Source organism: Histomonas meleagridis (genome assembly GCF_020186115.1).
Source record: "Histomonas meleagridis strain 2922-C6/04-10x chromosome Unknown contig_20, whole genome shotgun sequence".
In the NCBI taxonomy this organism is placed as follows: Eukaryota; Parabasalia; order Tritrichomonadida; family Dientamoebidae; genus Histomonas; species Histomonas meleagridis.
Genome location: NW_027150805.1, coordinates 2,835,857 through 2,859,194, shown reverse-complemented (window position 1 = coordinate 2,859,194; position 23,338 = coordinate 2,835,857). Strand labels below are relative to the sequence as shown.

Here is a 23,338-nt window from a genome sequence, read left to right as displayed (position 1 = left end):
AATAATATATTAAGTCAAATTTCTAATATAATTTTTAAAATGAATAAATATGAAAAAAGAAGAAGAACAAATCAAAATAATTCTTAAAGAAATTAGTGAAATTCTTGAAATCAAAGCGTTAAATACTAACAAAGAAACTCTTCAAAATATATTTAAACATATTAAAAATCTTATTAATAATCATCAAGAAAACAATAAAAAAATTCAAAAATCACAAAATATTATTAAAACGCTTAAAAATCATTATCAACGTAAAAAAGAAAATTATCAAGAAGAAAATGAAACAAAACAAAAACAAATATCAATACTTGAAGCAGATAATAATGAATTAAATAATATTATTAAAACACTTCAAGAAGAAAATTCACAACTTCAAGAACGAATTGATTCCATATTTAATAAAAGTTATAATACCAAAACACAATTTTCTATTTATGATGAAGAAACTAAAGAAGATATTTCGAATATCATTGAACAATATAAAACTCAACTTCAAACACTTCAAAATGAATATGAAAAACTTCGAAAAGAATATGAAAAATGTTCTACACAACTTACACAAACAAGGAATTTATTAATACATCAACGTAGTGAACAAAACAAACAAAACAAAGAATATCAAGAACTTTTACAAGCGAAGGATGACCTTGAGAAACGATATCAAAAGAAGAATTCTAATGAAAAAGAACGAATTATCAATACATATAATGAAACGATTAATGAACTTCAAAAATCAAGTGAAACCACGAGGAAAGATATGGAAGAACTCATGAACCAACTTACAGAAACAGAAAAAAAAAGAATGAAGAATTTCGGAACATTATTAATAAAATGAAATCACAACAACATAAACTTAAGAAACAAAATCGAACACTCCAAGAAATGCTTGAACGAGAAAAAATCATTAAGTAATAGTATTATTAAAACGAAAAGTATAACAATGGAAACAGAATTTCAAAACAAACTTGAAGAAGAAAAGAACAATATCCAAAAACGAATTTCTAATTTATATTCATTTACTAATTGAAAGCATTTTCGAGGTTATTATCGTCCAGGGGAACAAATTAATGAGAAATTATTCAAAGAACTTATTTTAACAGTCAAAGCAAATCTTCAAACACTTGAAGAAACGAATCGAACTATTAGAAGATTATTGCATGAAGGAGAAAAATCAAACTACACAAGATGCAGTTGCAAGATTATTATATGAAATGCATGAATGAATAAATGTTAATAAATAAAAATCTTTATATAAATAGATTTATATATAAATCTAACAATAAAATTCAATAGTATAACATAATTCATTTATCATGCTTAATAAATGTTTGAGCACTGATTAGTGTTATCAAATGCGGTTTTTTGATGTCAACTCATTGATAAATTTTTCGAAGATACCAATATCATTACATAGGGTTTGAAAAAATATTACTAAAAATTTCAAAAAGGTGGAGTTGGTTCGTAGTTAGTTGATTTTTTTTACGAAATAACATGATTGCGAAAAAGCAGTTCTAAAATTTTGCTTGACTGACCAAACAGATAAGAAACCGTTTAAACTCCGATCACACCCATTGCTTTTTGAACTTGATGATCTGTAAAATCCTTGCAATCGCAATTTAAAAAGCTGATTTGTTTGGCCATAATTTTTTGTATGACAAACAAAATTTATTTCTAAGTTCCCGGTGGAACATAACCGTTTGCTCATTGAATTTCATTCATTTTTTTGAATTGGTTAAAGCCCAAAATGCTTTCAAATTATGATTCCATTTCGAGCAATCGTGTTTTTTTGCAATAAAACATAATTATCTTTATAACTACATATTGTTTAAATAAATTAATTAATATTTATCTATAATAAATGAATTGTAATATAAATATATAATAGATTTATAATAAAATAGAAAATATATAAATATATTTATATTTTTTTGATTTATGGGTTCAAAATGATTTTCGTTTTCCTTTTTGCGATTCTTGGATCATCAATAGAGATCGTAGATGTGATTGGTTTTCTTACAAGGGAAGATACTATTTCTAATTTTATTGATTTTACAACGAAAAATTACACTATTGATGAATTTGTCAGCATGGTAAATTCATTTGCAGCTGATAATCGAAATCTAATTCCTACAACTCTTTTCAAGCAAACGCAATCTTCTATGTTGATAGCGTCAATGTTTTTAGGAGGTATTCCTTTAAATCTTGAATCAATGATTGGATTTCCTATTCAAGGACTCATATTGGACATTGTTTCTCCAATAGTAAAAGAGGTTCTTGATGGCGAAACAGAAAAATATGTGAATGATCTTTTGATTTATTTATACAATAATTTTGATTCATTGAACATACAAGATTTTGTCGATTTTGCTTTAGGGTTCCACATGCCGCTCGACAACATCGTTCATTTATTATCACTATTTTCGAATCCATCATATACATTCAAACAATTTCACCAAGATTTAGGAATTCCCCAACAAATAATTGATCAAATCTGTTACCATGCATCCATATTTACTAAAGATACTGTTATTGATTATCAATCAATAATGATTGTATTAACTTCTGGATATGCATCACAATTATTACAAAAATTCTTAGGTCCTTATGCTGATGCAATTTATAACAAGATCCAACTTGTCAAAGCTGATCTTGAATTTAGGAACATGACAATTCAAGATGATTTGAACATTGCACATTCTGAATTTTATGCGTTCACCTCCATGCTTGAGTTTTATAAGGATGTTCTCTTATTTGTTGCTAACCTCATTCCAAACGACAGTGCCAAATTAGCTTTACAATTCTTTATTTACTTCCTAACAGACTCATTCAATTTTGGCAGTTATTTAGAAAAAGTTGGTGTTCCATCATCTCTTACTAAAGCATATCTCGGGAACATTACTGAAATCCTTGATGTCAAGAATTCAATTAGTGAAATTGTAAGGATCTCATCTGTCATGGAAAGAAATGAATCAATATATGAACAATACCAAAGAGTTGTTCAGACTATCCAAGAATTCGCTGATGATTTTAACAATGGAAGTACTAATGTGGATGAATTATTTAATAAGATACTCGATATCTTTGGAATTGATCTATTCGGCTTAAATTTAACAACAATTTTAGGCTTATTACAATTGCTTACTCTCGATATTCTTGAAGGATTTTTAACAGGAGGATATTTTGTTACTGTTGGTTCATATTATAATCAAGATGTTCAATATCGTGAATTTTTGAATTATTTAAGCATTAGTGAAACTGAATATAAAGAAATTAATATAACTAAAATTGATTCTATAATCAATGATCCATTCCAAACTATAATGAAAGAATCAATTAACTTAAACTTATTAAATGATATCTTAAATTCTACAGCAAATACATTAACAAAATGGGTCAATAAAATAAATTCGACAGAATCAAAATTAAAGAATTTCTTAAACTCAACAAAAGAAATACTTATAAAACTTCAAACAGAAGATTATACAATTTCTAATTTATTTGATGATATTGTCTCTAATTCATCACTAATTTTAACAGTATTTAGAAATATTTCTGTTAAATTAAATGAAGGATGTCCATTACGAGAAATAGCTGAAAGTGTTGATCCAAACTTTTGGGATCTTAATACTTCACTTTATAACTTATATAACTTAACAGCACCAAATCCACCAATTACACAATTTTTGACACATCTTGATACTTTCTTTATTGTTTCTGATACACATTATGATTATAGTGTATATGGAATTAGTCAATCATTAAAGAATTTTGGTGAAATAATGAATGAAACATTCATACAACTTACATTAGGTTTTAATAATATCAGTGGATTATCATTATTTAATAGTATTTCACCAACAATTGCTAAAGTACTTTATAAGGTTGTTGAATTATTAGATTGTTCACCATATGATATAATATATAATTTAACCAGTGGATTAATTGATCTTAATAATTTATATAACAAATTACATGATTTATCAGTTAAATGTTATAATGATGAAGATATTGGAATTACGGATTTAATCCAATTATTATTTAATAAAGAAATTCCAGAATATAAACATTACTTTAATATACCAATTGGTTTAATATTAGGAAAATTAACATTAACAGATATATTAAGAATGAATACAACTGAATTTACTCTTGAACAATTTATTGATTTAATACATTCATTTGCTAGTGAAACAGAGAATTTAATACCTAATTTCATACCAGAAAATGATAAACTTGGTACACAATATGCAATATCGAATCTTACAAATGAAATTAATTTAGGAAGTACATTAGGATTACCAGATTTAAGTAGTATGATAACAATTATTTCACCAATTATTAATAATCTTATTAATGATGATTTAACTATAATCTTTAATTGGAATTCAGAAACAGTTAAAAATGTAATAAATTATTTCTTGGGACATTTAAATAACTTCAAAATTACTGATCTATTTTCAACACTTGGAATTAATATAGATTTTTCAAATATTGTTAATTTACTTAATTTATTAATTAATACACAATATCCAATTAATAGTTTTAATAAAGATATTGGTGTAGAAGATGTATATTATCAAACAATTAAAGTTTTAGCTCAAACATTTAATGAAAACACTAAATTCGATAAAGATTTAATATTACCAATATTAACATCAGGTTATATAACAGAAGTAATTGATCAATTTATTAAACCTTATATATTACCAATTCAACAAGTAATACAAATCATAATGAAATTCCTTGATTTTAATGAAGCACCACCATATTTAAGAATTGAAAAAGCACAAACTAATTTAATGAATTTAATTAATTCTATAATACGTATGTTACCAGCAGATATTCAATCAATTGTTAATATTATTTCATCAATATTAGGTGATAAAATGAATTTATATACTGTACTTGAACAATATAATATCCCAAGAACTTATACAGAATCAATAATGAAAATCTTTTCTACATGTTTCGAAGGTTCACTTGATAATGTTATCAATGTAGCATCACAACTTCAAATGGCTAATTATACATTATATTTACAAATTAAAATGACATTACTTGAATTAACTCAAACAATACCAACACAATCATTAACAGGTTTAATTGAGAATTTATTATCACAATTTGATTTATCAATTAATGTTAAATCTATTTTAGATTCAGTATTATCATTACTTGTCAATAATACACAATTTTTATCATTAATTGATTCAATTACAAATATTATAACATCATTAAAGATATTATATGAAACTGAATTACCACTTAAAGATATATATGAAGCTGATTGGAATGTTTATACATTAGTATCACAAATGATACAAAATTTACCATTCCAACAAATATTAACACAAGTTCAGTTATCAAATGCATTTAATTCAGCATTAGAACTTGTATATAATTTAATAAATATCTTTAATCAAATTATTCCAGAAGATAAACTTCAACAAATTAATTCGAATATTGAAAAACTTCAAAGTCAAACAACAAAACTTTCGGAAGTATTTGAAATGATAACAATTGGTTCATCAAAGATATTAGATATATATCAAAAAGCAATTAATGATATTAATCAAGGCGAATCATTTAAGACAATTATTAATAATATTGATAAACAATTTTGGAATGCAACTTATACATTAGAGAAAATCTTTTATGATGAATTATCATTTACTTCATTTTCACAAATATTTATTACTAATGATGAACCATATTCATTTAGTATAATTAATATGACTAAAGTATTATATGTTATCTCTGATTATTTAATTAAATTATATGAACAAAGTTCTACTAATTATACAATACAAAACTTACCATATTATGAAAAGTTTGTACCATTTATTACAATGATACAACAAGTATTAGGTAATACTATGATGACAGTTCAAGATTTACTTAATTATATTACATCATATAAATATCAATATAATATCGAAGGTATTCGTATAGCTGTATATCGAATTGTTAATCAACTTGGTATTGGATTAACAGATTTATCGAATATATTAAGTGGAGAAATATTATATCGACCAACAGATCAAATCATTACATTAAATAAACAATATGAAACTAATACAATCGAATTAGCAAATACTTCTACAAAGACAATTTTATCAATTAAAGATAATAATAATAATGAAGTACCAATATTAACAAATCATTTAATAGTTAGAAGACAAGCTAAAGTTGAAACAGTTCAATTAAATATCTTAAATACATTAAAATTAGAACCTTCTTCTACATTATCACCAAGAGATACAACTGATAGTATAACATTAAATGAAAATGTTAATATTAATATGGAAGTATCATCATTAGGTATACCATTACTTAACTTAGGTAATGTTGGTAATACTCCAAATCAATTAAATGTTACTGTCGATGCAAATGGTATTGAATCACTTGGTAATATGTTCGCTGGAGGTATTGTAATTGTTAACGCTTCATCTATGAATGTTAATGATTGGAATGTTAACTTACAAATAATTAACTTGAACGTTACTAATGATATTAATGAAACAAATGATAACGAAATTTTCATCGTAAAAGGTAATAATAGTATTTTAATATCGTCAAACGTATTGCCTTCAAGTACAAATACTTCAACTTCGGCTACTGGTGATGAAGATAATAGTCATTCGTTGGGAACTGGACCAATCGTAGGTATAGTAATTGCATGCGTTTTGGTGGTTGTCGGCGTTGTGTTGTTGGTTATCTTCATGGTGAAGCGTAATAAGAGGAACCAGTTCACTAGCGATGATAGCCAGAAGAAGGAAGCGAAATACAATATAGAAGGCTCTGATGATGATGTATTTGTCTAGACAATAAAAATTTAATCTTTTCCAAAATTTATCCTATTAATATGGCAAAAGTATTGATACGATTCTTTAATTGCATGCAGCGGTCAAACGCTTCGTATGAGTGTGATAGCTTCAAATTGTAATAATAGGAAATGATAAAGAAATCAGAAATTTTACAAATCATTTGATAGAAAAAAATGATTATCTTTTTCTTAAATATTGAATCTCTAGTTAAAAAAAAATCATTAATAATAAAAAAATTTGGGAACAATAATTAAATTCTCTGTAAATAATTTGGAGTAATCGTGCTTTAGCATCACGATAATTTTCTCTTCTTTGGTGGAAACAAGTGTTCTTTAACTTCATTCATAAGTTGGATATTTAAAATGATAAAGCAGTAAGCTTACTCTACATGAGAACGTTAATTTTTATAGGATAGTAACTCTAAAATATTAATTAATCGGAAATACAAGGAAACTTTCTGGATAAAAAATTCGAATCAATATAATATTAATTAACATATATTTTAATTATATAATTTTATAGTAGAATGATGTTATAAACGATTTAAAATTATGACAATCTTTTTTTTCATTTTTATGAATCATATATTTTAATTTGTTGTTCATTTTTGCTGGCTTCTTAGAAAGATCCAACAGAATCTTACAATTTGATTCAAGAAGTATAAGGACAGTTCCTTCATACGTACATGAAAATTCTCAAAAATCATTCAATTTTGATGTAAATTATTCAATCACATTCCAACCCACCCCTGCGCCTGTGATCGTATTTTACTGAAAAAGCCCGGCGGGGCCATTATCCCCCTTCGCGAAGGATCCGTGCGAAGAGAAATAGCAAGTTCCAATTGATAAGTTTTATAAATATGATTGGTGACCGTTAATAATAGGACAGAAATTTCCGGCTGATGGACATATTTTCGTGTACATTACTGTATTAAAAAAATAAAAATAACAATTTTTTGGAAATTTTCTGAATTTTTTTCATTTAATGAGAATTTTCGGGATTGATAAGGTTTATCCAAATGTCATCCACATTGACATTTCCCCATGAAATATCATCATTTGTTTTTAGCATTATTATCAATTCCTTCTTGTTCATGAAGTAATTTAAATTTCTGTACGACCATTTCTAGGTGCTAATATAAGTGTTGTTTTAAATAATGAAAATAATTTCCAAATATTATTTTAAAACTTCAAATTATTAAAATAAATTTCAAATATAATAATTAAATATTTTTAGCATTAATATCAATTCCTTTTTGTTTAAGAAGTACTTTAACAATTTCTGTTTGACCAATATCAGATGCAAACATAAGAGCTGTTTTAAATAATTTAAATAATTTCCAAATATTATTTTGAAATACTAAATTATTAAAATAAATATCAAATAAAACAAATAAATACTTTTAGCATTAATATCAATTCCTTCTTGTTCAAGAAGTAATTTAACTATTTCTGTACGACCATTTAAAGATGCTTTCATAAGTGGTGTATTAAATATTTAAAATTATTTCCAAATATTATTTTGAATGATATTCAAACCAATCCGAACAGACATGCTGAATTTTTAGTACCACCCGCAAGAGGGCAAAAAATTAGCCCAAAATTCGGCTTCTCAACTGATGAAAATTTTCAAATCTCTGACGGTTATATAAAAGTGCCAACATTCGAAATGTCTCTCCTTACTGCAACAGTAGCAATTCCAAGGCAACAACCAAATGATGAAGCAAAAGCTTTAATTAGCAGGCAACTCGAACAATCTGTCGCAGAAGTGTTGATGGCAAAAACAGGACCAGTCAAAAAGAATGGTGGAATCACAACGATTAAATATCATAATAACGAAAAAGAAGAATACGTAGTACGAGTTGCTGAGAAAAGAGTTGATCCTCTTGATCCATCTCGATTCAGGAACCGTAAACCAATTTCACTTCAAAAAGAAGATCCTGCTCCAATATTAACAGCGCCCACTGAAAAACTTACAGAAGATGAACAGCGTTATTGGGCCATTCCAGTTTGTGTTTCCAATTGGAGAAACCCAGAAGGTTATGTTATCCCTATGGATAAACGTGTTGGTGCCGATGCACGTCGATTTGAGCAACCTCAAATGTCTGACAAGTTCACGGTTTTCACTAAAGCCCTTGAAGCTGCATCAATGTCAATCAATGAATCAATTGCTCAACGAAATCTTGCTCAACGACAACTTGCTCAAAAGCTCCAACGTGAAGAAGAAGAAAAAATGGTTGAAGAAGCGCGTCGTCTTAACGAAGAGAAGCGCCAAATTAATCGCAGTAAAACATCCGAAGAAAAAAGAGTAGATCGAATTCTCGAAGAAACTAAAGAACAACGCCGTAGAATGAAAAGGCAAAGACAAGGATTGGCTCATCGCGATACTGCAGCGCAAGCGGCGCTTGGACTTCCGATTTTGGCGCAAACCGTCGATGATGAATTTGATCCACAATTATTCAACAAAAGCAGTGGAGTTGACACAGGATATGGCACAGAGGATTCATATGATGTATACGATCGTCCTATCACTGGAATGGGAGCAACTGATAATTATGTTCCATTTGCTGGTGATCGTGCCTTCAGTAGCGCTTCATACTCTGTTGCTGTTGAGGGTGGAAAGACGCTTTCTGATAGAGGAAGTGGATATACTGTTAAGTTTAAGCCTGGAGAGAAACAAATGCCAGACCAAAGAAGTGGTTTATATTTCCCGAACAAAGCGGACGCTTCTGATTCAGATTGAAAAGGTATTGTTACTTTTAAAAGTTTTTATTCAAAAAAAAATTAATTATAATTTTGTGGCAAGATATATTGGAAATCCAAGAACAAAAGCTGAGGTACCTATAACCCAAAGAGCTTCTGTGGCAACGCGTTTTGCCTTTTGGAGTTTTGTTTCTTTGCTTTGCATAGCACCAATGTTCATCTGCATTTGTTAATTTGGTCATGGAGACCGTTAATCTGATGATTTTGATTGAAATTTGGAATTGTGTGTTCTCATAGAAAATATTAAATTGAACGTGTCATTTTATAAACGGAAATTTTGTTTGATTTTTCAGTACTAATAAAATTTTATTTGAGAAAAACCGTTTTGTCGTTTCGTTCATCTGACCAAAATTTTATAATGAGTGCAAGTGAATTCTTCGAAGAACACATTAACAAATGCATCGAAAACATCGAATTAAATTTAAAGCAATACAATGAAAATGAATCAATGTCAAAACTTCATAATGCAGAAGATCAATTAGATTCTGCAAAAGTTGCATATGAAGAATTAGAAAGATGCTTGTTTTTATTACCAACAAATGAGCAATCAGCAGTTAAAAGAAAATATCAAAAAATTAAAGAAAAAATTTCAGATTTAGAATTAGAAATAATATCAGTCAAAAAAGAGCAACTAGTTGGCATGAAAACGATACCAAAAACATCTGTTGATACAGATATATCACTTCTTGAGGCACATAAAAATTGTGAAGAATCTGTTTCAATTGGAATTGAAATTCTGAAAAATTTGGCTTCACAAAAAGAAAGCCTTCAGCATGCAAGCAAGAACGTGAATTTGATTCACTCATCTGTTGAAAACTCGACATCAATAGTCGGAAAAATGAGGCAAATCCAAATTAATAATAAGTTAATCAGCTATGCTATTTCAGGGCTTTTAGTTATTGCAATATTAATTGTGTTGTACATTAAAATTTTTTGAAACTTTTATTCTTAAAAAATATTTCTTTCCGCAAAAGATTTTTTTTTCTTTTTTTGTATCCAAGTTTTCATAAAGACTTTGGTTTATTGTTAAGTAACAATGTAAATTTGGAATATTCCAAAATGTATTTTAAATGTTATTGTTAAATTTTCAAGTGGCAATATTAAGTAATCAGATTTTTATACTCTTTGTTGAATTTTGATCATCCCTTCACCTGTTTGCCGCAGAAGAATAACCCCTTTTTTATATGAACGTTTAAAATTATTTGATAAGTTTATTTACAGTAAAATGACTGTGGGAGGTTAAATATTGATATAAAAGCACCCACGTCAAAGTTTTATGTAAATCTAATACTTACTTTGACCAACTAATGAATAAGGATGAAAAGCATATTGCGATAACATCTAAAAAATATCAACAAATTTAAAAAAAGAACTTTTCAGCAATCCGATATTAATTTTGACTTTTTGAGCTTTTGAATTCTTTCATATGAATCACAAAAAAGTTAACTGTTCTTATCAAAAATTAAATAAAACCGTCTTGAGCGAAGACCTGGCGACCCAGAAAGTTTTTGAGCCCAGTTGTAATGAACCGTTATTTCTGAAAATATCTGTGTGTAAGCTATTCAAAAATTCAATGAAAAACACCTTCACAACCCTCCACCAAATGTTCAATCGATTCCGAAAAATTCATGCAATCATTAAACTATCATTTGACCACGTTTCTATAGGCAGAAATATCACTAGTAACTTTAGCCTTTCCTATTCTAGAGGAAATCAAAATGGAACTACAAAATTGATGAAGCCAAATGAAAAAGGCATAATCAATTTTAATAGTTCTTTTGAGATAAAGTCAACGTTTTACATCTCTAAATCAGATGAAACTCCACGTCCAAAACTCATACAGATTAAACTTCATCGATACCAAAAAGATCAAACTCCAAAAATTTACGGAAAAATTGCCATAGATGCATCAGAACACCTTAGTAGTGTAGGTCCTGTGACTAGAGATCTTGAAATGGAAAGTGGACGATCAATTTTTCCAGTTTTAACATTATCAATTACTGTTAACAAAATTAGTAACACAGTTGACACCTCTTCAGACTCTAGTGATGGTCCTTCGATTGATGAAGAACTACAAAAAGATTCATTTTCAGATTGGGATCAATCATCCGAAATCAGTCAAAATACTGCAAGTAGTTCTCCACCAGATTCACCTAAGCAAAAGCCACAAGAGATTAAACGACGTCATAAATCCAAAGTACGTCGTTCTCCACATCGAAAAAATCTTGGACTTCCACATTCATCATCTACTGACATCAAATCCATTCCACTTGTTGTTATGGACGATGAGCCACTACAAAACTTTTCCAATATATGTAGTGAAAGTAATGGCAGTACATTTTCAGATGAAGATATTCCGGAACTTGAAGAGTCGCAATTTGCCCAACAAATGCGTTTAATGAGCAGTATTATGACCACCGACTTCAAGCAAAAGCGAGAAGTTCCATTTGTATGTAATAATTATGAATTTCCATCATCGATATTTCCGATTTATGGCTTTATTCTTCATTCGGAGTTTCTCTCCAGCAAAACTCTGTCAACAGATTTTGATGAATTTTTAGCTGAATTTATCACTAATTATGAAACTTCACCATTTTACACCAAAATTACCACCGAAAACAAATTCATCACAACGATAATTCTATATTCACTTATCAAATCGAATCCTAAGAAAGCTAATCAAAGCACAAAATACAAAACAACATTTCTCGAACGATTACTTAAAATCATAAGCAAATTATCCAAAGAAATACTTTCGCCATTTATCCGAAACTTTGATATATTACGTAATCGATTTCTTTCATCGAAATTTGAAGTTGATGATTTGATATTAGATTTCCAACAATTATTTTCTGTTGTTAAAATCAGTTTACAATTTCCCGAATCGATCAATAATTTCCTTATCAATGAATTCATAAATGATTTAGACGTAAAGATTTCAAATCGTATTTTATCGAACACGAATAATTTCGTGTTCATGAAAGCGATTTTATGGAATTCATTTCTTTCGACACTTGAACAAACAGATGGAATTCGATTTAAACATTTACGAGAAATTGTTTTAGTGATTTTAATGTCTCCGAACATATCTAAGGCGGAAGATAAAGTCGAAATGATAAATGGAATCGCGCCTGATTTGGATAAACAATTAGTGATGTACATATTACAAAACATTAAACCAGACGAATTAATGCCTGACGCAATTGATGTGGAATCAATTACAAAGGCATTGGAAAATGATTTGGGCAAAAATAAAGAGAAAAAACAATTGGAAGAACAAAAGCTGAAGTCATTGGATATACCAAAAAATGATATAAAATTGGACTTATGGAATAAGGTGTTCGTGGCTGAAACTGTAAGGAAATTCCCCTTCTTGAGAACTTACATAACAAGAGAAAAACAAAAGTAAAAATGAAAAAATAAAAAACAAAACTATCGAATGTTTTAATGATTTGTATAATAGTTTAAACATTAAATGTAAAATATTTTAATTAAATTTGATGTTTGTTATTTATGTTTCTAAGTGTTCTTAAGATTTAAAAAATGTATCAAATCAAATGAAATTTAAAATATCAATTTTCACATCGCAGAATTGTAAATAATAATATTACAAAATTATGATGTTTGATATTTGGTCAATTACTTCATATTATGTTTCTAAATGTTCTTAAGATTTAATAAATGTGTCAAATCAAATGAAATTTTTGTTTTATCTGTTAATAATCAATTTTTGCATTGCAGAATTGTAAAAAACTCTTTAAAAGAAATTGATACTTAAATATTTGGAAACTATTGTTCCATATCATTTTATAGAAAATAAATGCAACAAAACGAATGAACTTGTTGTTTAATAACGAATTTGATCAAATTTTGGAACTTATAACCCATTTAATTTTAGAAAAAAAATACAAAATTTAAATGTTTAGAATATATTGTTCAATGTTATTTTTGTTTTTTACTAAAGCAAATCAAATGAGAAAATGTGATTTGACTTAGGCGTTAGGAAAAGTGCAGTGCCGGTGGGGATTGAAAGGCCATTCAATATTGAATTTTATGAAAACCGACAGTTTATGGAACGATAACACTGCAGTGCTTTGAAAAAGTTATTGGTTTGTAAATAACCGATGATTACACTTGAAAACGGTCAAAAGTTTTAATGGCAGGAGCAATACCTTTAATTGCTTTCACTGTTGCTGTTGTTCTTGGAACAGTCATGTACATAGTCGGGTGCTCCCTTACGAATAATTGGTACCCAATGTTTGTCATTTTCCCGGCTTTACTTATAATATTCTTTGCATACATGTTTATCAGAAGAATTGACGAGGATAATATGGTGGAAGGAGGATGGGGATCAGCAGATGCTTGGCTGTTCTTATCTGTTTTCGCACTCGCTTCATTCATTGCACTGCCCCTGGTGTTCTTCCATTGTGATATAATTAATGGGACAGGGCTTGGATGTCATTTTGCGGGTGATGTCTTGTTTGGAATTGGCTTCGGTCTTTTCATTTGGTTAAGCAGAAGAGAATCATCAATATAAAACAATTTCTCACTTAAATAAACAATCCCATTGGAAAAGATAAGTATGGAAGGTCTTGAGTTTGGATTAAATTTTTTTTATGTGTTAATTGAGAAGATAATTAATTTCAAAAATAATTTGAATCTTTTTTTTATATTATATTCATATTATAAAAGAAGAAGTGTTTTTAATTTGTGTTAAAAAAAGAATCTTCACTGATCTTTGATAAGATACAAGAAAAACTAAAATAGAGACCGTTAACAGTAATTTGACACTTTGGCGGTTAAAATAATTTTATTGATTCAATGAGCTGTTTCTTTCTTCCAACAGGTTTCAGCGCTGAATCATTAAGTGCTGCTTTAACTGATATTTTTGGTGATCCCTCATCAACAACAAAAGAACCAGAATTAAATCCTGATTATTCAACGCCACCATTATTTGTCGATCCACTACCATTCAATAAAATCACCATTTCTTCCAATGACAATATCGAAGATAAATATTTCCTTTCATTCTATACCAGTTCTAAACGAAAGCATCATGAACTTGAGAAACAAGTTTATGAATTTCGTGATACCTTTGAGCCATCAATATTTGATAGCTCTAGTTCTAGCATCTCCCAAAGTGGACAAAAGAAGAAGATTATGCGTGCGCCAATGCTGAATCCTCCACCTGTTCAAAAGCCTGTTCATGCCAAAACCATGCAACCTAAAGAAACCACAGCTTCCTCTAAGCCATCTGCTCCATCTGCCTCAACTTCCGCAAAATCTCCAACTCCTTCAAAACCTTCAAAAGCCGAAACGTCAACGAAGCAACCAGAGAAACAACACTCACACAAGTCAACAACGAAGGCTCCAACGAAAGTCGCCAAAGCTCCGCCCAAAGTCACCATTCAGCAGCCTCCTTCGAAGCTTGCGCAAAAACCGGCGCCAACTTCACCGGTGAAACCGACCGCATCAAAAGTTGTCGGAAAGTTGTCGAGCGACAGGCTGAGTATGCTGAGTGGCCTCCAAGTCGGCGCACCGATGCCAGTGCGTACACGTCCCGTCAGAGTGCAGAACACGGAATACACTGCGCCACAAATGCAACAGCAACAAGAAGAACAAACACAAGTCACAAGGCCGCCACAACAAATCACAAGATGCACAAGAAAGAAAGGCGCAAGGCCGCCATCAAGAGCAACGCAGCCGCTTTAGTAAAGAGAATGAATTTTATGATTTTGTTAAGGTGCAAACGTAACGGATTGGAATCTTCTTTATGTATATTGTGTTATTAGTGACAAAGCAAATGACGCATAAAGATTTATTAATGTCAGAAATTATTTGATATCATTTAAAAAAATATATTTTCTCTTGGTATAACCAATGTTAAATGAACATTGTTTCAATTTTAGTCTTCGGATTTGGGATTCTTTAAAGAATTTAGGGATAAAAAATAATGGAAGTTTCAGTCAAGTTTTCAACAAACACAACTACTGATATTTTGAAGCACGAATTCGTTCCAATAGAATGATAATTTCTTTAAAAATCTCGTTGATATAAATTTTTTTATATTTTATTTTTGGTATCCATAGTAAGCTTTGAAATTTTACTTAATTTCAAATATTATAGATTTTTTATTCATAGATATGATCATAGATGATTTTAATTTATTGGAAAAAAATCTGATTTCCACAATTTAAAAAAGAAATGTGACGTGAAACATTGCATAAAAAATGGCTATCGGAGCTCGTTGAAAAAATGAAATTCTCTTTCAATTTTTCTATCGTTGGCACATTCAAATTACGACAAAATAACTTCACTTCATTTCTAAATAAAATCAGTTTATTTATACGAAGTTCTTATTGCATCTTAATTGTCTGTAATTGCACTATCAAATGATCCTTTTCCTTATCTAGTTCTTGATCTTGATTGCTTTGTAGTAAATCGTGGATATATTCAATCAGCTTGTCAGCATTTGTACGAAGAATTCTTATAATTGCTTCTGTTTTATGATCATAGAGAACAAACAACTTAAACACATTAAATGCCTCAAGTGAAATGTTTTGATATGTTGAAGACATGAGTTTCATGATCTTAATGAGATTTTGATCATTTGATAGATATGTATTTTTGAAACTGTCATACTCATTCACAAGTTCGCCAATGAGTTTAAGGCATTGGCGACATGTGGCGTAATTTGTTTCGTCCAAAACTTTATGAAGCCGATCAATAATATTTTGACAATTTTTTTGTAAATATTCTTTAGCTTGTGGGGCTTTCAACATAAGCTCCCTAAAGGTTGCAAACGAATCGGCAGAAACATCGAAATGCGAAACGGAGAAGAATGAAAATAATGTATTCAAACATTCATCTGTTAGAAGGTGATTGGCTAATGGCTCATATCTTACACATAGCCTAAGCATTTCGCCTGCACATATAGCAAGTTCAGGATGTTGATAGAAATCAATGAGAAGTTTTAATGTTTTAGGTTTTCGTTGAATCCAAACTACTAGTGGATAATCTGAACCCGTTTGATGAGTAATTGAACCGGTAAATATAATTGTAAATTGTTTTCTTTCTTCTACAGGCAAATTAATCATACATTTTAAACCCAGTGTTATAAAGTTTGTATGAGTAATGTCAACAACAAGTTGTAATGCTCTGGCACTAGCTTCATCTCCTTCTTTCTTTTTATAAAGTATTTCTGTCATTCTTGTAAAATTTTTATTGATGATTTTTAAAATTTCTTCATGTTTTGCTTCTGTTTGTTGAGGCTTACGAAACTCTTTAAGTGCGTTAATTGCTTTTGAGACAATTACTGAAGGACGCATCTTCCCAAAGAAACTCATTTGGGTGTGAATGTTAACCGTTTACGAAACATCACTTTTCCGCAAAACCATTCTTTAGCAAAACACCAAAAGCATAAAAAATATAAAAGCATAACCAGTAAATAATGAAAGAATCTATACGAGCTAATCTAAATTTTGGCTATAAAACAAAAATTTTAAATTAGAAATGAAATGTTTAAATTTCTATGTTTTTAACATTCAACAAGGGATACAAACTGGAAATACTGGATATCCTATGTTGATGTAATTTAAATTTTGATTCATATATCATCCTTGTTGTTTTGTCTGTAAATGTTACAGGCTGTTTTTATATTTTGTGTAGAACAATTTCAACATATTGAAAAAGTTATTATTTCTGAACATTATTCAACAATAATAATGAGCCAAAACTGTGTTTGTATCACAAAGCTAAAAGATTCAACAAAAACTTACAGTCTAGATACAATCACAGGCAAAACAGTCGAAGAACTCGATAAAATGCTTGTTAAACAAAGTCGAAAAACAGAATCAGAAATCCTTTCAATTTCAACACCAGAATATCGTATGGCCCTTCAACCCAATGACAAGCCACTTGAATTGTTTCCACAACTTGTCAAAGAGAAAAAGCCTATGAAATATGGACGTCCTGATTACTTTATTGCAATTGTAGATAAAACAGAAAAAGATAAAGTCTTTTATTATGTAGATGCAAGCGTTCAGGAAGGTAGCGAAGTTCCATATTGGGAACTTCAGGTAATACCTCAAGATTTTGCAAATAAAACTGCTTCAGATTTACTCCAATACATGAGTCAAAACTTTCCATATGAACACGAAGAAGGATCAGTATCTTTAGTTTGTGATGGAAACACCATTACCAATGGTTCTGCCCAAGAAATTCTTGAAGACATGAAAAAACACAGATATACATTCAAGTGTACTTTAACAGACAAAGCAATCAAAAAGATGAACCTAAGAAGTCAAATTGTTCAAGAAGTTATTTCAACAGAGAAAACATATCTCGATGGATTAAATGAACTAATCACATTTTGGAAACCAAACCTAATTTCCGAGAAAATCTTAAACGAGGAAGAAGCTATCTTTGTTTTCCGTGACTTTTCCAATATTGTTCCATGCCATACAAATTTCCTAACAGAAATCGAAAAAAGAGGCGATTCCATTACAGCAACTCTTTCTGATGTATTTTTAGACTTCAGTGCTTTCTTTAAAGTTTCTAATCTTTACATTTCCAATTATGCAAATATCATTCAAATTATACAACAAAAGAGCAAAGATGCATCTGTTAGTGAAAAGCTTAAGAAACTCCAATTTTCTACACCAAGCAATTCAAATCGTGATATCTTTTCATATCTGATTACACCTGTCCAAAGAATGCCTCGTTATATCCTTTTCATTCGTGAACTTATTAAGCATACTCCTGATGGTCATCCAGACAAGCGTATGTTAGAATATGCGGCAGATCAAATTCAACTTGTTACACATCAAATTGATGAGTCCACACAAAAATCAGAAAGTATGGCAAAGTTGGTTTCCATTCGTAATAATCTTACCAACAAATTTGACCTTCTGATCCCAACTCGTACTTACATCAGAGAGGCCAAAGTTAACGTTCTCAAGCCAGTTAACGGTCCCGGTATATTTTACATGTTTAATGATATTCTTTTTTTAACAACAATCGAACGTAGAGGTGAAACGTATATATTTGATAAAAAGATTGAAGAATTTCGATATTGGGATGGAATGCCAACTAATGATTGCATTACATTTATCTCGAAACCTGTTGCAAAGTCATTCTTTTCATCATCACGAAAACAAGAAATAACAATTTCATTTAATGATAAGAATGAAAAGTCTGTCTTTTTAAGTAATATTGAACAATGTCAATTTTCATCAATACAAAATAACAAAGAAGATGAAATATTCCTATTCCAAAACCATCAAATTAAGAAACCTTTTCCATCAACATTTCTTAATGATTTTGTATTTTGTAATCAAAATGCTTATGCATATGGAGGTAAAGTTAATGGTGCTCCTTCTTCAATAACAAGTATTTATAGAATATCGAAAGGTACTTCTGCAAATATTAGTAACAGTGCACCAGGTGAACGTTATGGTCATACATTAACCGTAGTCGATAGCAAAATTTATTTGTTCGGTGGATCAAATGGAAGTGAATGTTTCAATGATTTATGGTCATTTGACACTACATCAAATACAAACCGTTGGGAAAAGGAAAACGCTGAGGACCCCCCTGAACCAAGGGCGGGCCATTCGACCGTTTACTTTGAAGGAAAACTTTTTGTTTTTGGAGGTCGTAATAAGAAGAAAACAATACTGAATGATATTGCCGTTTATACATTTTCAAATGAAAGATGGACAACTCTTACATTACCACAAACACCTAAAGGTAGATATTATCATACTGCCTCATTATTTGGACCATTAATGCTAATTTTCGGAGGAAAAGAAAGAGGTCCTTTGAATGACATTGCTGTATTTGATCTATTAAAGTTATTATGGCTTCCAACTCCCAAACTTAACTTTAATGATCCATCTATCAAAGAATTTAAACCTCGTTATGGTCATCGATCCATATTTATAGGTGGTTGGGTCATTATACTTGGAGGTAAGACCAACAAATCAATGCTTCCAGTCGACCCAATAGCATTACATATCCGTAACTATTATAACTCCAAATGTTCAGATCCCATTGACATCTATTCCTTTGTCACTGGTGGTAATGATCCATCATCATTATTCCAATTTGGTTTTTCATATGAATCCGGATCACATTTCCTTGTATATGGTGGGAAAGAAATTGAAACTAAAATTGGCACGTGTTCGTTATTCTCCGTAATCCTTCCAAAAGTTATCACAACAAATCTATGCGATGATTTCAACAAGCCAACATCGCGCAAGCCTAAGACAGAAGCACTTTCGACAATGATCAAAGAAATGCCAGTGAACAAGGCGCCAAACAAGCCCGTAGCGCCTGCATTAGGGCGCGCAATGGGCAAGAACTTACGCAGTGTCAAGACAATGGGCTCCGTCAAAATCAAGCCCAAGTCCATATCTGAGGCAGAAGAAGCAGAGCAGCCGCCGAAGCAAGTTCAATCGATGCCTGCGAAGAGCGAGCCAGAGCCACCACTTGAGCAACTACAGTCAGTTCCATTACCGGAAGAAGCCGAGCAGCCGCCGGAGCAAGAGAAGCCAGCTCCAGCTCCAGCTCCACAAGCTCAACCAAAGCCAATAGTGAAGCCAATGACAGCGCAAACAGCGCAAGCGCCAATGAAGGTGCAGCTGAAGCCCGTTCCAGCGCCCGCGCCAACAGCATCGCAAGTGCAAAAGCCGCAGCTGAAGCCCGTCCAACAGAAGGCAGTGCCGGCACCTGCAGCGCCGCCGAAGCCGCAAGTGCAGCTGAAGCCAGTTGCGCCACCTGCGCAGCCTAAGCTCACTCCGGCTCCTCCAGCGCCATCTAAACCAGCGCCGCCAGCGCCAGCGAAGCCGACACTTACACCGGCGCCGACAGCAGCACAAACGAAGCCCGCGCCGCCAGCGCCATCTAAACCAGCGCCACAAGCAAAGCCCGCACCAGCGCCAGCACAACAACCAGCACAGACTCCTGACGCGCAACAAGCGCAGACACTGCTCGCAGCATACGACGAGGACGCGTTCATTTCGGAACTTCATCTGGACGTGTCGCGCGTCGTTGCATTCCAAAAGAAAATACTTTCGCGTAACCTGCGCAAGCTATATGACCTTATGTTAGAGAACGCGGAACTTACGAAGCAGTTGACCGAGACGAAGAATACCAATGGAAATGATAGCGACGCAAGTGCTGTAGCTGATTCATTCATTAAGGTTAAGGATAAAAGAACAAACAAATGTATAATATTCGACGCTGCACAACTGCAATCATTTGCTGATTTGGAAAGTCAAATAACAAAAGTATTAAGAAGAAAACCACGAATGACAGTGGGCAACACAACAGTGAATGCAAGTAACTACGATAAAATTGTGCGTGGAAATGTCGACTTTCACATTACATTTGATGCATTCTAAAGGCTTTGATAATAATTTTTTTTGTTTATTTTGAGCCCCGGAAATTAGTGCAATTAATTCTTAATGAAAATGAATTTGTTAATGCAAAAAATAAATGAAATTACTTTAATGATTTGAAGGGTTTTGTTATTCGGAAGGATTTTCAAAAATTTTAGATCGAGATCTCAAAATTCAGCAGTTGGATTTGCTTAAAAATTTATATTTAAACTCAACCCCCGAAGTTGTTTATATATTTTTGATTTTCAACGAGAAACTATTGTGGAATTTAGAGTTGAAATAGCTCTTGATTTGATACAAACAGAAAGAGAACAATTATAAAAAGTGGCAATATGGCGCGTGAATTATCGTAAAAAAGTGACATACCTAAGATAAATATACCATATCATCTCCCACAACAAGTTCGGCCTCCTACAGTCGAAGAAAAGCTTGAAGAAAAATGCTTATATTGTACTTTCAATGCTAACGAGATTATTGAATGCTTTCATCAAGTTATGGTGACAAATCTCAAATCCCAAAAAATGAGAGACAGAATCATACAGGAAATTACAAACGAACTTATTAGACATGTTTGGGAAATTCGTATGAACCAAATTATTAATTCCATCCAAAAAGCTGCCTCAGTTCCAAACGATACTATGAAGAAAACATCAGAAACTCAAAAGAACGAAGATGAAAATGACGTTTTTCGTGATATTATTTCACTTTTACAAATGCTTGGAGGTATCAATCCCGAAGGTGCAGCAGAATTTAAAATCAGACATGATTTTAAATCAGCCATTAGCTTTCTTAGCACAATGGTTCGACAAATTGTCAAACAATGGAATCGATTAAATACAAATAATTCAGTTCGTTTAGCCCGGAGTCGAATATTAACCAAATGTTTTGAAACCTTAGCAGAAATAATGAATGCCAACATACAATATTTTGACTCGGTTGATTCTGTTCATAGTTGTTTACTTCCAACCATTGATATCGAGAATGGAATTATTGGAAATAAGTTATCATCAGATTTACAACAAGTATATGATTTTATGGTTATTGACACATATAAATCGAAACTCATGCCGTCTTTGCTTGGCTTAGCGTTAAAAGCATCCAAACGTTTAAACATTGACATCAAAGATACACTTCCATATCTTCCCAACCACCCTCGCAAATATGCCATTTTATCACAGTATACCAAAATTGATGAAGATTTCATTCCGTATGCAGTTAAATGTGCCACTGAATCGAATGATGTTGATACAATTGTTCATTGTTTAATGACATTTCCTGACTCAAAAAACACCGAATTAAAATCACACTATTTTAATGTGTTAGCTGAGGTCCTTAGTACATGGCTAAATGAATTTCTCCTTGCACATTCGCCAGGAGGACAAATCATGACAAACGAACAAAATCTGGCCAAAGCATATCAAAACTTCCAAAAGTGCATCAAACCATTTTCAAACGAAAATGATCGTAAAAAGCTGTTTTCTATCGTCGGGGGTACCGACGTTGGACAAGCATTGTTCTCTTTGGTGAAAAGAGGAACAATCGACTTAAATAGAGATGAACCAATGATGAATGACTTGAGGGAAATTCTTTCACATTTTTATTAAGTTAATAAATAAAAAAATGTAAATGTAAATTATAGTGAAATGATTTGTTGTTTAAAATATGGATTACGAATTATTATAAATGTTTTGATATTATTTGTTGAATTTTTGTTATGTAATTAACAAGAAATATTTTAGTGAGCTGATGATAAAATAAACTATCGAAATTTTAACGGTTTTGTTCCATTAATGAATGAAGCTATAAGAAAAACAAAAAATGATTTTACATATCAACCTGTATATATAAAAACACTTGTTACATTAGAAAAAATAATATTTAATTTAGACGAAGAAAATATTGATTTAGCAGTCCAACAAACAATAAAATTATATGATTCATATCCATATTCATTCAATAATGTAATAAACAATTTAATTTACTTTGCTTTTTGCTCACGAAAAACTATAATTGAAATTTACTTAAAATATTTAGAAACAATACAAACAAAAGAAAATGAAATCACTAAAAGTAATATCCAAAATATTTTATTTTTTATAAATTATGTTTCTAAAATTAATTCACAAGAATCACATTATTTAATTGATAAAATGATTAAGCTAAATATAATTAAAGGAAATATTACGGAAAACATTCCGTCATATTATTTTGCTCATTACAAAACAAAAAAAGAAAATATCAATGATCAATTTTCCCAATATTTTACTGAAAATTATGATGACCTTTCAAAGAATGATTGGGAACTTCATAAACAATTAATTGAAAATGGAGTAAATCCAAATAAGAT

At 30.7% G+C, this 23,338-nt stretch overlaps 8 protein-coding genes across 8 annotated transcripts; 7 read left to right on the top strand and 1 right to left on the bottom strand.

The window, feature by feature from the left end:
- Positions 1 to 2,159: 2,159 nt before the first annotated feature.
- GO595_003382 (uncharacterized protein) lies at positions 2,160 to 6,824 on the top strand (the record flags this gene model as incomplete). Its single annotated transcript, XM_067916396.1, has 2 exons — positions 2,160 to 4,308; positions 4,552 to 6,824. The coding sequence occupies 2 exons, from the start codon at positions 2,160 to 2,162 to the stop codon at positions 6,822 to 6,824; spliced, it is 4,422 nt and encodes a 1,473-aa protein (XP_067777183.1).
- A 1,671-nt stretch (positions 6,825 to 8,495) lies between these two features.
- On the top strand, positions 8,496 to 9,569 carry GO595_003381 (puff-specific protein Bx42; the record flags this gene model as incomplete). Its single annotated transcript, XM_067916395.1, has 1 exon — positions 8,496 to 9,569. The coding sequence occupies one exon, from the start codon at positions 8,496 to 8,498 to the stop codon at positions 9,567 to 9,569; it is 1,074 nt and encodes a 357-aa protein (XP_067777182.1).
- A 1,623-nt stretch (positions 9,570 to 11,192) lies between these two features.
- Positions 11,193 to 12,998, top strand: GO595_003380 (uncharacterized protein; the record flags this gene model as incomplete). Its single annotated transcript, XM_067916394.1, has 1 exon — positions 11,193 to 12,998. One exon carries the CDS (start codon positions 11,193 to 11,195, stop codon positions 12,996 to 12,998), a length of 1,806 nt encoding a protein of 601 aa, XP_067777181.1.
- Positions 12,999 to 13,745: 747 nt separating this feature from the next.
- GO595_003379 (vacuolar protein sorting-associated protein 55-like) lies at positions 13,746 to 14,126 on the top strand (the record flags this gene model as incomplete). Its single annotated transcript, XM_067916393.1, has 1 exon — positions 13,746 to 14,126. One exon carries the CDS (start codon positions 13,746 to 13,748, stop codon positions 14,124 to 14,126), a length of 381 nt encoding a protein of 126 aa, XP_067777180.1.
- Positions 14,127 to 14,410: 284 nt separating this feature from the next.
- Positions 14,411 to 15,301, top strand: GO595_003378 (uncharacterized protein; the record flags this gene model as incomplete). Its single annotated transcript, XM_067916392.1, has 1 exon — positions 14,411 to 15,301. The coding sequence occupies one exon, from the start codon at positions 14,411 to 14,413 to the stop codon at positions 15,299 to 15,301; it is 891 nt and encodes a 296-aa protein (XP_067777179.1).
- A 644-nt stretch (positions 15,302 to 15,945) lies between these two features.
- Positions 15,946 to 16,935, bottom strand: GO595_003377 (protein Mo25; the record flags this gene model as incomplete). The annotated part of the gene is made up of 1 exon (XM_067916391.1): positions 15,946 to 16,935. One exon carries the CDS (start codon positions 16,933 to 16,935, stop codon positions 15,946 to 15,948), a length of 990 nt encoding a protein of 329 aa, XP_067777178.1.
- Positions 16,936 to 17,313: 378 nt separating this feature from the next.
- Positions 17,314 to 20,994, top strand: GO595_003376 (Kelch motif family protein; the record flags this gene model as incomplete). Its single annotated transcript, XM_067916390.1, has 1 exon — positions 17,314 to 20,994. One exon carries the CDS (start codon positions 17,314 to 17,316, stop codon positions 20,992 to 20,994), a length of 3,681 nt encoding a protein of 1,226 aa, XP_067777177.1.
- Positions 20,995 to 21,575: 581 nt separating this feature from the next.
- On the top strand, positions 21,576 to 22,595 carry GO595_003375 (uncharacterized protein; the record flags this gene model as incomplete). Its single annotated transcript, XM_067916388.1, has 1 exon — positions 21,576 to 22,595. The coding sequence occupies one exon, from the start codon at positions 21,576 to 21,578 to the stop codon at positions 22,593 to 22,595; it is 1,020 nt and encodes a 339-aa protein (XP_067777176.1).
- Positions 22,596 to 23,338: the final 743 nt, after the last annotated feature.